This window comes from Onthophagus taurus, chromosome 3, assembly GCF_036711975.1.
Source record: "Onthophagus taurus isolate NC chromosome 3, IU_Otau_3.0, whole genome shotgun sequence".
Taxonomy (NCBI): domain Eukaryota; kingdom Metazoa; phylum Arthropoda; class Insecta; order Coleoptera; family Scarabaeidae; genus Onthophagus; species Onthophagus taurus.
In genome coordinates this window covers 352369-364917 of record NC_091968.1, presented here as the reverse complement: position 1 = coordinate 364917, position 12549 = coordinate 352369, and the positions used below count along the sequence as shown (strand labels likewise).

The following is a 12549-nucleotide window of genomic DNA, read 5'->3' as shown; positions in this document are numbered from 1 at the left end:
ATATTAATTAAAGCGGGAAATACAAATCAAAGATTTTCGCAAAAATTTCGAAAACGAATTGTCAATTTAAAAAAAATAAATACTAACATGTAGTACCTTAAAAGTCCTTTAAACTGAGATAACACTTGACATCCCTTTCCATTTAAGATTTTCAAGGGGTTGGTTTCCGGCGGCGGGGGGTTGAAGTGAGTGAGTCAATTTTTGCATAAAAAGTTGTCCCCCTTGGTTTTATTCTTTACCTATTTCAGCGATTTTCTTTTTAAATATCCGGATTTACAGAAATTGAGGTGGAAAGTTTTGAAATGAACACCCTGTATGTTACTGTAAAAGCCCGAACTACGGTAAATCCTAAGATTTTCCAGTGAAACCTAACATTTACCAACTCATGTTGGTAAATCTTAAGATTTACTAGTTAACCCTAAGATTTACCGTAGTTCGGGCTTTTACAGTAACATGAGCCTGATTCAGAGTAAGCGCCTTATTTTTTTTTAGCCACACTATGGGTACTACTTTCAAAATATTTGGCAGTAATATGTTTTAGGATATAAATAAATTTAAAAAAAATGTTTTACTTCTAAATAAATTTTTAATTTATTTAGGAAATAAATAAGTAGATGTTTATTACAAAATAAAGTTTAATTGTTTCTTTTGTGTCTAGCGCTATTTGATATTTGGACAAAAATAACATCGAGTGTAAAACATTCATGCGCTACTAGATTAAAATGTTAGTGTGCTTTTTGATGGGGAAAGAAACGAATTTTTAAGAAAAACAAAATACTATCGTATAAAGAATGTTTTTAGGATCTCAATAATAAAAAAAAAAGTTGACAGTCGCCATTTTGAAATAATTCGTCCAATTGAAAATATGATATCACCATCGTGTAGAGAATGTCCCAAGACTACCAAATATTTTGAAAGTAGTACCCATAGTGTGGCTTAAAAAAAATAAGGCGCTTACTCTGAATCAGGCTGTATACATATGTACAGGATGGCCAAATAAACGTGTAAAGTACTGTATCTCGGAAACTACTCCTTGTAGAGACTTGCGGTAAAAAATTTAATGACTAAAGTGGATAAGAGAAAGTCCTGGAAATTATTTTCAAGTTTCTAAGATGATCATTAGGGGGCGCAACCGCCATCTTGAATTAAAAAATGTGTTTTCTCGAATATCCGCCGTGTTAACATAACAAGAAAGTACAGGGTGTCCCATTAAGCGTACGGAGCGGCTGTACCTCAACAACGGTAAGGCCTAGAGGTTTGGGAAAAAAATACTTATGAGCAAAGTGGCCAAGAGAAATAGCTGGAAATTATTTTGAAGTTCGTAATTCGACCCCAGGGGGGCGTAACTGCCATAGAGAAACATAAAATTCCCGCTATCTCAGAAAGTTAGACGATGAGCTATATCTTTGACGACATCATGTAGTAGCTTGGATAATACCGCATCGCTTTTGTTTTGCGATATTTCTCATATCTGTCATAATAAGGGTGGGGAAGGCCAATGCATTTTCAAATGTTTACATGTTAATATCTCCTGGACCATTCAACCGATTTGAATATTGTTGGTCTTGTTTGAAAGAGCATTTTATGCTCTTTTTAAAGATATTTTTAGTAAGACCACTTGGTTTAAAACAAATAAGCTAGAGGGCGTAATCTGCAGCGGTTACATATTTTTGTGATTTTTGAAGAAAAGTTAAATGGAACGATACTATTTACTTCACAGACCATTAATTACCATAAAATTTGCCAAATATTAGTGAAAACCGCATCTCGATATCTCCATCCATTCTCGAATTATAAAAGAAAATGTTAAAAATTCGTATATCTAAATCGGATCAAGTTACCTTAGGAAACAAATAAGAGAGAACAAAAATTTTATTACTCCTTCACACTTTATCCAAGCTTAGAACTGCTTCAAAACTATTTTTGAGGCGTGTTGAAAAGCCAACGGATCAATGAAACATCAACAATAATAATAAAACAAAATAAACCAAAACACTTAGAATAATTTAAATTTTTGGCAAAAATAGCTCACTAATGTTTGAAATGCCTTCCATAAACCTCGATGCACTTATTTAATCTAGTTTCGACGAAAAAGTCTCGGCCCTGGACACGTTTCTACTGGTATTTAGTGTTTTGTCATATTTTCCATGGTTATTGGTTTTTCTTGAAAAGTCAGGTCGTTTAGTCTACCCAATAGATAAAGGGGCGAAAGCAATGTGGGTTTTGCTCGAACCAAGAATGCATATTATGCAAGTTTACATCAGCTTGTGGACAGATGCTTCATGCATCCATGGCATTTGTGATAAAAGGTTTGGATTTGCCCAAATCGTATTTAAAAGTCAATGATAATAGTTCAGTCTGTTATCATAATCGGTATCTGTTAAGGCCTGATGTAAAACAACGTGGTGGAGATATTATTCTCTTGAGGAATCTTGTGGACAATTGTTTTCCCAGATTATGTGGGATCACCTTGCGCACCAATGTAATTTACGAATTCATAGAGATGACTGAATGGGCTACACGTTGCCAGTTTTCCGTAATCGTTAAGTCAATCTTAAAAACACTTCCAGAGAAAAATGTCTTTCTTTGTCGTAATTGCATTGCACATTTTTGCCATGCATTTACATCGTATTCGAAACATTGAAAATAAATCATCATACACTCTATCATACGCTTCTGCTACAGTTACCATGGTTATGTGATTTGTTTTTCTCTATGAGGTAACTGGATCCGGTTGATGGCACTCGTCGAGTTTTTAACATTTTCTTCTATAATTCGAGAACGGGTGGCGATATCGAGATGCGGTTTTCACTAAAATTAAGCAAGTTTTAAAGTGACTAAGGGTCTGTGAAGTAAATAGTATCGTTCCATTTAACTTTTCTTCAAAAATCACAAAAATATGTAATCGCTGCAGATAACGCCCTCTATCTCATTTGTTTTAAAGCAAACGGTCTTACTGAAAATATCTTTAAAAAGAGCATAAAATGCTCTTTCAAACAACACCAAAAATATTCAAATCGGTTGAATGGTCCAGGAGATATTAAAATGTAAACATTTGAAAACGCATTGGCCTCCCCCTCCCTTATTATGACAGATATGAGAAATATCGCAAAACAAAAGCGATGCGGTACTATACAAGCTACTAAATGATGTCAAAGTTATAGCTCATCGTCTAACTTTCTGAGATAGCGGCAATTTTATGTTTCTCTATGGCAGTTACGCCCCCTAGCGGTCCAATTACGAACTTCAAAATAATTTCCAGGTATTTCTCTTGCCCACTTTGCTTATAAGGATTTTTTTTCCAAACCTCTAGGCCTTACCGTTGTCGAGATACAGCCGCTCCGTACGCTTAACGGGACAACCTCCTGTATATGTATTTTAAAGTTTAGATAAATTATAGCTTTTTGTTAAAACACTGTTGCCATATCTCTAAAAATAAAGTAGTGGAGGTGTTTGAAAATGTTTGTAAACAAATGCCAATAATTTCAAAATAGCTGAACGGAATTTAATAAGCTTGGTAGTGTTGAAAAGAGCTTTTCTTGGACTACAAATCCTACGTTATTTGTGGTGATTGTAATTTGGTATGTTGCCACTATAGAGGGCATTTTTCGTTATTATAATAGAAATTGTGAATTTTCTTAGAAAAGTTAAATCTATTAGTATTACTTTTTTTCATGAAAAAATAGCAAAATGAAAAACTTTTACCGAAACAATTACCGATTTTGAAAATAATTTCCAGGATTTTCTCTTAGCCACTTGAATTATTAAATTTTTTACCGTAAGTCCCTACAATGAGTAGTTTTCGAGATACAGTACTTTGCAGGCTTATTTGGCAACCCAGTACATTAATTAGTAAATTACATTTAATGGAGAAGATTTTGAATCAACCACTATAACAAACATGGTAGAAAATTGAAAATTATGCAAGCGATATATTAAAACCTACCTGAATGAATATTAGTTGGTGGCGAAAGCAGTCGAAAAATTGATGAAAACTTCCGAAAAGACATCGAAAAGTTCCGAAAAATTTCAAAGAAAAGACTTGCTTCAAGTCCATGAATTCTTTCGAAAGATTCCGAAATCCTCTTTGAAAATATACTCGAAAGTTGCCAAAAGCGATAGTCGTGCAATTACGTGGGTGGTTGGGCGTGTTTTCGTGTGCGTTCGAATCGTTCCGGTGATTAATCGGTTTTTAAAAAGTAGTATACAAAAATAATACTGTTGTTTCTTATATTCGCTTCAAAAGTCTTTTAATCCGTTTTATTTTTCGTTAATTTTCTCATTATTATTCTATTTTTAGTGGTAACTCCTACCGGATCTTGTACAACATCAACAGGCCAACGCAACAAACTACGCATACATACATTAATTCGCGTTTTTTGCCCCGTTTTGGAGCGGGCATACTATAACAGAAAGAAAAACAGAGAAGAAAAAAAGAGAGTTATCTAATTAGTTACTTTAAGACGATAAACAAGTACTTGTTAAAAATAAAAAGAAGAGAAAAGATTTTACTAATTGATACGATTTAATAAGAATTATTTTATTTTTTAAGAAGATCTACGTGGGTGTATTATTTTTGTTATATTTTGATTACACATAAATATTTTTTAAAATTTTGTGTGTAAAATTAGTGTGTATTTTTGTGTTGATAGTTATAGTACAGGTTATAAAAATAAAAATCGAATGCGTGCATCACAATTTAAAAGACAATCACATTGAATAAACAAAACGAGAAATTATAAATCATAAGAAATATATATGTAAATAAAGAATAGGTGATAGATCATTTTGTAACTGAAAGCTATATAGGTTATCTCACCTGGCACTGTGGCTCAATATGATGATATTTCTGGAACAACGGAGCAACAAGTCAGTACGAACGAAACTTTTTACGGGAAAATCAAACGTTTAAGCTTCTAATATACTTCAAGAACAAAACAAAGTATATTCGAAAATTACACAGGCCGACAAAAATTTAAATGTTTTCTAAACCAACAAGTACACTATACTATCCCGAAGGTTTTTCACGTTCTAAATCCAAATTTCACCTCAAAAATGCTTCATCATGTAAGATTTTCAAAATATTTTAGCCAAAATATGTTAAAAATGCGGTTTCTGGCCTATTTACAAAAATAAAACGATTGTTTACGAGATTTATTCATTCTAAAAGAGACAATTTACATATTATTTTTTATTTAAGCTCTATAGCGTTTTATAAGATGAAAATCACAACCATATTGGATTTTACCGCAGAACCATTAATGAATGGATTAAAAAAAAATTTTTAGAATGTTATAACATACTTATGAGAAATGTAGGTAAACCGTGGGTACCTACATCTATTTGTAATACTTGTAGATTAACTCTGATTAATTGGAACGATATGAAAAAGGAAGTTGTCATTACACCAACCATGTGGTATAAGCCTAAGGATCACAATGAAGACTGTTACTTCTGTGCCTGTGATATAACAGGTTATAATAGAAAAAATAAAGGAAACATATTATATTCTAACGCACAAAGCGTAACACCAGCCAAGAAAGGAAAAATAGCGAGATTAGACAAAGTACCACCTAATAAAAATGAATGTCGTTTGGAAGAAATGAGTTCTGTTGAACGTGAAAAGGACAGTGATTATGAGGATTCTGTTAGTGCCAAAGACCCTAAACTTTTTGATCAAAATTCATTAGATGATCTTATTCGCGATCTTAGTCTTTCTAAAGATTCAGCTGAAATATTGGCTTCCAGACTTGAAGAGAGGAACATGTTGTTACCCGGAACAAAAATTACAGAGTACAGAAAAAGAGATGAGGAATTTCTGAAATATTTTTCTAGTGAAAATTCCTTAGTTTATTGTAATAATATAGAAGGACTTATCAATACATATCAAGTAGGTGTGCATAAGTCCGATGACTGGCGGCTCTTTATAGATTCCTCTAAAGAAAGCCTTAAAGCAGTGTTGCTCCATAAAATAATCCCTATTGGTCATTCCACCAGGCGAAAAGAATCATACGAAGACCTTCAATTTGTACTCGAAAAAATCAACTACAACATCCATAACTGGTTTATATGTGGTGACTTTAAAATGATCAATATTTTGGTTGGTTTACAATCAGGAAATACAAAAAATCCTTGCTTTCTCTGCATTTGGGACAGTCGCGCCCGAGAACAACATTGGATTCAAAAAAAATTGGCCTGAACGATTTGATTGGAAAGTTGGTTCCAACAATGTTGTTTACAAGAGTCTTGTTGACACAAAGCGTATTTTGTTACCTCCACTCCACATCAAATTAGGCTTGATGAAACAATTCGTAAAAGCCTTAAATACTGATGGAAACTGTTTTAAATATCTTAAGTCTGCATTTCCAAATTTAAGTCATGCTAAAGTTAAGGTATCTTCGTGGGGATACCTGATATAAGAAACTTAATGAAAGATGACGATTTTATAAGAACAATGACAGATAGCGAAAAAAATGTTTGGTTAAGTTACAAAGAAGTTGTACAAAATTTCTTGGGCAACCATCGGGATCAACAATATAAAAACATTGTATCGACAATGTTATTAAACTTTAAAAAATTAGGCTGTTTAATGAGTTTGAAGCTACATTTCCTATTTTCTCATTTGGATTACTTTCCGGAAAATGTAGGAGCCTTCAGCGAAGAGATGGGTGAACGATTCCATCAGAATTTCAAAGAAAAAGAGCTGGGATGAAAGAATGATGGCTGGCTACTGCTGGTCTTTGAAAAGAAACGATAACGCTGCTCAATATAAGCGTAAGAGTGTTAAACGATCGTTTGAATTGATGCGCGTTCGTTATCATAAGAAACTAAAATAACATCTCAATTGCTATAAATAGGAAAGAAGTTTTAAAAATACAAAATTAAATACAATAAAAAACAAATTAATTGAAAATATTCGAGAATAAGTGAAAGTTATGAAGTTTTATTGTTATAAAGTATATCAAACAAAAATATTGTATATTAATTCTTACTTTCTCGCACTATATACGAAATATGTATAGGTATATATGAGACAAAGTATTGAAATTCGACCGCTACATTTTGATGGATATACACGTTTTGAGGTCCCCTGAGTCTATATTGACTATTTCCAGAAAATGTCTGTGCGTATTTATGTACGTACGTATGTATGTATGTGTGTAAACACGATAACTTAAAAACGCAATCAGTTATCGTAATGACATTTGGTATATAGCTATTAAACCAAAATCGAAAGCTCGTAAACACCTTTTAGACCAAATCCACCAACTGGAAATGGCACTTTACCTGAAGACATTTTCAAACGTTTCATATAAACTTACATTTTTGATATGTATAGCCTAACATATACTTTCGTATACATCTAATAAATGACAAAAAATTACGATATATTGAATGTTATCGAAATCGTATGATCGGATCAGTCATTTGTACTTTTTTGTATGTAAGTATTTACAATGTTTTGAAGTCACTACGTTTTAATGCGTTTTTCCAACTACATTAAGAAACCTTTTTTTAACAATCTCTGGAAACGACATTGATAGGGTAAGGGCAGGCCACTTCAGGTTCTTTATCATTAATTTCGTTTTAGACCATACGTTTGTTGTTATTTGTTATTTATTAATATTTTGTATTGCTTTGAAGTGTTAATAAAACATTTTAAAACTTGTAAATAAAACTGGAAAATAAACAGATGTTATTTCAAATATGATGAATTTCTTAGTTTTAGGAGACAATTTCTCAGAGATCAAAAAAAATATTTAAATGAATAACATAAGATTTTAAGGGGGCAGAGAAATAGTTTTAAATGGCATAATGACTTCTGTGGAGAAAAATTATCTTTTGATGTAAATTCAGCCTTGAATGTGCTGAAAAATCGTGTTTTTCGCATATTTTAGGTAAGATATCTCGAAAATCTTAGGTGATGAAGCAATTCTGACGTCAGATTCGGATTCAAGGTATCGAAAATTATTTGGAAGGTATAGTCTGGTCTCTGGTTTAAAAATTTGTCGGCCTGTGTTATCATTAAAAGTGCTCGAAAGCTAAACGTGGTTAATTTTATTATTATTGGAAATCAAAAATTAGAAATTAGCCTAGCAATAGACAAAAATGATTTTTGAATATTTGGTGTTGAATGCAAGTAAAATGTGCAAAAGAAAAAAATTGTATTTCTCTTCATGCACAAGTTCATTAATTTGTTGTTTCAAAAATTTGTCCTGTGTTTGCAAATTTTCAAATATTTATGTTTGGTTAGTACTTTTAATGTTGAAAGATTTGTTTTAAGACTTATGAGTTAATTTCTTGAGATTGTGAAGCATTTGTCTTTGACGGGCCTTTGCAATGCTCATGGCATCGCAAAGAGACCTTCACAGATAATACGCTAAGTTTTTTTGGGCAACCAGTCATGTAATATCTGATAATAACCTGTGCGACGATGGCAACAAACTTTTACCCGTAATTTCCTATCTACTTTCTTAGCTGATATCTTCCTTGTTATTAGAGATAGCGAAAAACTTGAAAGCTTGATTATTTTTATAATAATAATAATAATTTATTGAGCCAAATTAGAAAAAAACAAAATACAATAATAAGGAAAAATACAATAACATTAAACTTAAATTATAGCTCAAAGGGTGCAAGGGCAGAAAAGGCAAAACGAAGGCAAAAGATCTTTAAACTCCTTAACTGGATTGGCTTTAGGAACAGGAGTCACCAAACCAAACTTCCACGCACTCGGGTAAACTGACTCTTTCAAGCAGAAATTAATTATATGGCAAAGAACACTCAAAATACGAGGACAGCACAACCTAACCATATCCAGGGAAATTCCATCAGAACCAACACTAGTGGACTTAAATGAAAGTAACATTCGCTCAACAAATTCCACAGAGACGTCACTGAAAGTAAAAGTAGTACCTTCAAGATTTAATCTATAACTATCATAAAAATGTAATAAATCAGCGTCAGGTTCAACAACAACATCACCAATAGCTTCAGAAAAAAACAAATTAATATTGTCCGGATCGGCCAGATGAGGAGGTAAATCGGTAATATTAGACTTAACAACATTATATTTTCTCAATGTCCTCCACATAGAACGAGATCCCCCAACCACACAGTTCTGTTCAAGAAAAGCCTTTTTTTCACGACGAATAGCACCGGTGAAGTTACGCAGCTTTGTAGTATTGAAAATGTACAGGATTTCCTGTTCTCTTGTAACGCCTCAAGGCAGCCTCTCTAAGTCCTATCATCTCCCTGATGTTGCTAGTAAACCACGGCAAAGAGTCTTATTATTTTTCGCTTTTTTATTTTGAAAGAGCAAAAAATTTTCGATAAGATAGATATGATCTAGAGTTTTCTCCTGGTCATATAAGAAAGTTATCGACCCGAACATGGTTTAAAAGTGGCTGAAACGTGAAACGTGAACGTCATGCAAGTGTATGATCGTTAGACTCCATTAGAAAGAGCAGAGCATTTTCGATAAGATAGATATACTTCTATAGTTTTCCTCCTATCAAATAGGAAAATTGTTTAATAATAATAATAATAATAATAATTCATTTATTGACTTGATAACAAAAACCTAATTCAAACATATAATAACATATCAAAATAAAAATACTATTAATTAAATCAAGTCAACTCGGACGATTGTCAGAGGAGGTTTAGATAAACAACTCTGATTTTCACAATCGCCCGAAAATACTATAAATAAGAAAAGAATAAAAGAAAACAAGAAAACAGATAAATCGAGAAAACACGCAAAACGTGACAAAACACAAAAGAACAAAAACAAAATTGTTTTTTCAAGCAACATCAAAAAACAAATTGTAATTTAAATGCCTTTTGGAAGGCAGGCACTGATTGTTTAGAGCGCAAAGCTTCCGGCAAAGAATTCCAAAAATCAGCAATTCTGTAAGAAAAAGACCTTTTAAACAGTTGGGTGCTATGAGGCAGGATAGACAGGCAGTTCTTTCTGCCGGAGTAAGCCGGAGTTTTGAACATAATAATTTTGAAAAATAATACTCCCTCATGAAAAATTCTCCTTGCTTTCATACTCAGCCACCGTACCTCGGGCAACTTGTAAGAGATCCTTTGATTTCGACGTATACCGAATATCAAACGGAGACACGCCCCCTGGACTCGTTGGACTCGTGCCGCAGCATCTGCACGCAGATGAGGTCCATAAACAGCGTTGCAGTGATTAAACCGAGAAAGTATCAACGTGTCAGTGAGCAAGGCTCTACTTTGCGTGCTTAAAATGTGACGGTTGGCGTATAAAGACTTTAGCGTGGCATACGAACATCTAATTAAGTGATTGATATGTGTATTAAAACGCATATCCGAATCCAGCCATACCCCCAAGAGTTTTACAGTATCAACTACGCGCAATTCATCGCCGCCCACACGAATGCTCAATGATGCTCTGGCAGGACCAAGGTCTTTACTTCTACCGAATATAATAGCTGATGATTTCGTACCATTAATCAATAGACCGTGCCCTTCCGATACATTCACCACCCGTTCGATATCTTGATTTAAACGACTATTTGCACTTTCAATCTCTGACAACGGAAAACTCAAATATAGTTGTGTATCATCCGCATAAGTTTGTAATTTACAGTAACGGACGTGTGACGAGAAGGCACTAGTATATAGGACAAATAGGATAGGACCGCAAATACTACCCTGCGGCATACCTGTAGGAGTGTAAAATTCACGAGAAGTAGAATCACGAACGCGCACCCTCATACTTTTGCCCTCCAAATAATGTCGAAAGAAATCAACGGATTCGCGGCTAAAACCCATAAACCTAAGAACAGCAAGCAACATTTGATGATTGATAGTGTCAAATGCCTTAGAATAGTCAAGTGTCACCAGGGCCGTAACAAGGCCAGAATCAGAGGAGCGCACAATGTCATCCGTAAGGTTTAAAAGAGAAGTAGCGCACGAAAAACCCGGACGAAAACCCGATTGGGAATCAGGCAGAAGATTATATTGAGTTAGGTGTGTTCGCAGCTGACGATCCACAATTTTTTCAACAACCTTGGAGAGGCCGGGTAGAAGACAAATGAGCCTTAAATCGCTATAATTGGAAGGATTTGGTTTTTTGGGTATTGCAACTGCAATAGACTGTTTCCAGATGGTAGGGTATACATTTTCTGTTAAACAGAAATTTACGATATGTAAAATATATCTAGATATAAAAGGAAAACACATCTTAACAAATTTTAGTGCTATGCCATCGACTCCAACGGCATTGGAAGAGATACTAATCAACGTGGAGTATAGATCGTTCTCCGTTATAGCCCAGAAGGAGAATTCAGTTTGAAAAGCAGTAGCCTTGTTGTTATTGTAGTATTGATACACATCACAGTCGATATCAGTTTGAGGAACAGCGCCGCCGAAGTGACTCGCAATCTCATTTGCATTGGCCAACGACTCCGGGATAATACCCTTACCTTTAGTAATATTTACGTTTTCCCTAATGCGACGCCAATACTCGGAGGAAGTGTTTGGGGAGAGCTGCGAGTCAAAGTAGGCCCCTTTTTCCCTTCTGATAGCGGCTGTAACATAGTTTCTCAAGCTTTTATAATAATCCTTATGAGAATCCAGCCTGGTATGCTTGAATCTCTTATACGAGTTATCACGAAGTTTAATCATTTCTCTAATAGTGGTCGTCAACCAAGGAGGCCGAGGGCTAGATACTCTCACCACTCTACTAGAAATGTGTACATAAAACACTCAGAGCAGCAGCTTATTGAAAATTCTCAATTTATCGTTAACATCCTGCGTATAAATAATATCCATCCACGGCAGCATCCCCAGGTCCCTCTCAAGAGCAACCCGATCTGCAGAGCCATAATCCCAGACAGTTTTAAAGAGTAGAGGGGGCTTGAAGTGCTCATGCAAAATGGTGCAGAAAGTGAAAAAGTGATCCGAGAATTTAAAAAATTCCCGAACACCGCAATACTTTCCGTCACCAAAATAAGATCAATAAGCGTAGAACTAGAGGCAGTTACCCTAGTAGGTGAGTTTACAATCTGAAGCAAACCGTAGGCACACATGAGGTCCTCTAAAAGCCTGGAAGACCAAAACATTAATATTGAAATCACCTACAATCATCAAATCAGCACATATTGGTAAAAACTGAGATATACACGAATCCAGAACCTCAACAAATATGTTCACGTTTGATTGGGGGGGTCTATATAAAACACCAATAATCAAGCATGTTTTTGGAAGATGTAACTTAACCCATATCATCTCCGCGTCACGGTTTCGCTCAGCAATTAATCGAGAAAACTTAAGGCTTTTAGAGATATAACATCCCACGCCACCCCCACGAGCACCTCTATCCTGCCTCACCAACGTATACCCATCCATAGCAACCGCATGATCGGGAATGTCCGCGTGAAGCCAAGTCTCCGATAAGGCAATGACATTACATTCACCCGATACAAAATAGTCACGAAATATATCAAAATTGTATAATAACGATCTAGTGTTAATGTGCCCAACAGAAAGTAACGCGTTGTTTGCCATACA

At 34.5% G+C, this 12549-nt stretch overlaps 1 protein-coding gene across 11 annotated transcripts in view; it reads right to left on the bottom strand.

Annotated features, from left to right (window-relative positions):
* Nucleotides 1–12549, bottom strand: part of LOC111422460 (solute carrier family 35 member F3) — a 42305-nt gene that overhangs the window by 5741 nt on the left and 24015 nt on the right. For 7 of the 11 annotated variants that reach the window (XM_071194876.1, XM_071194875.1, XM_071194877.1 and 4 more), the window contains one exon: nt 4820–4849. The exons of 1 other annotated variant lie outside the window; for it this stretch is intronic. In XM_071194876.1, the coding sequence (XP_071050977.1) occupies nt 4820–4849 (30 nt within the window). Of the gene's footprint in view, nt 1–3946; nt 4404–4819; nt 4850–12549 lie in introns of all 11 variants that reach the window. 3 more of the 11 variants (XR_011639951.1, XR_011639950.1, XR_011639952.1) reach the window with 1 other exon arrangement.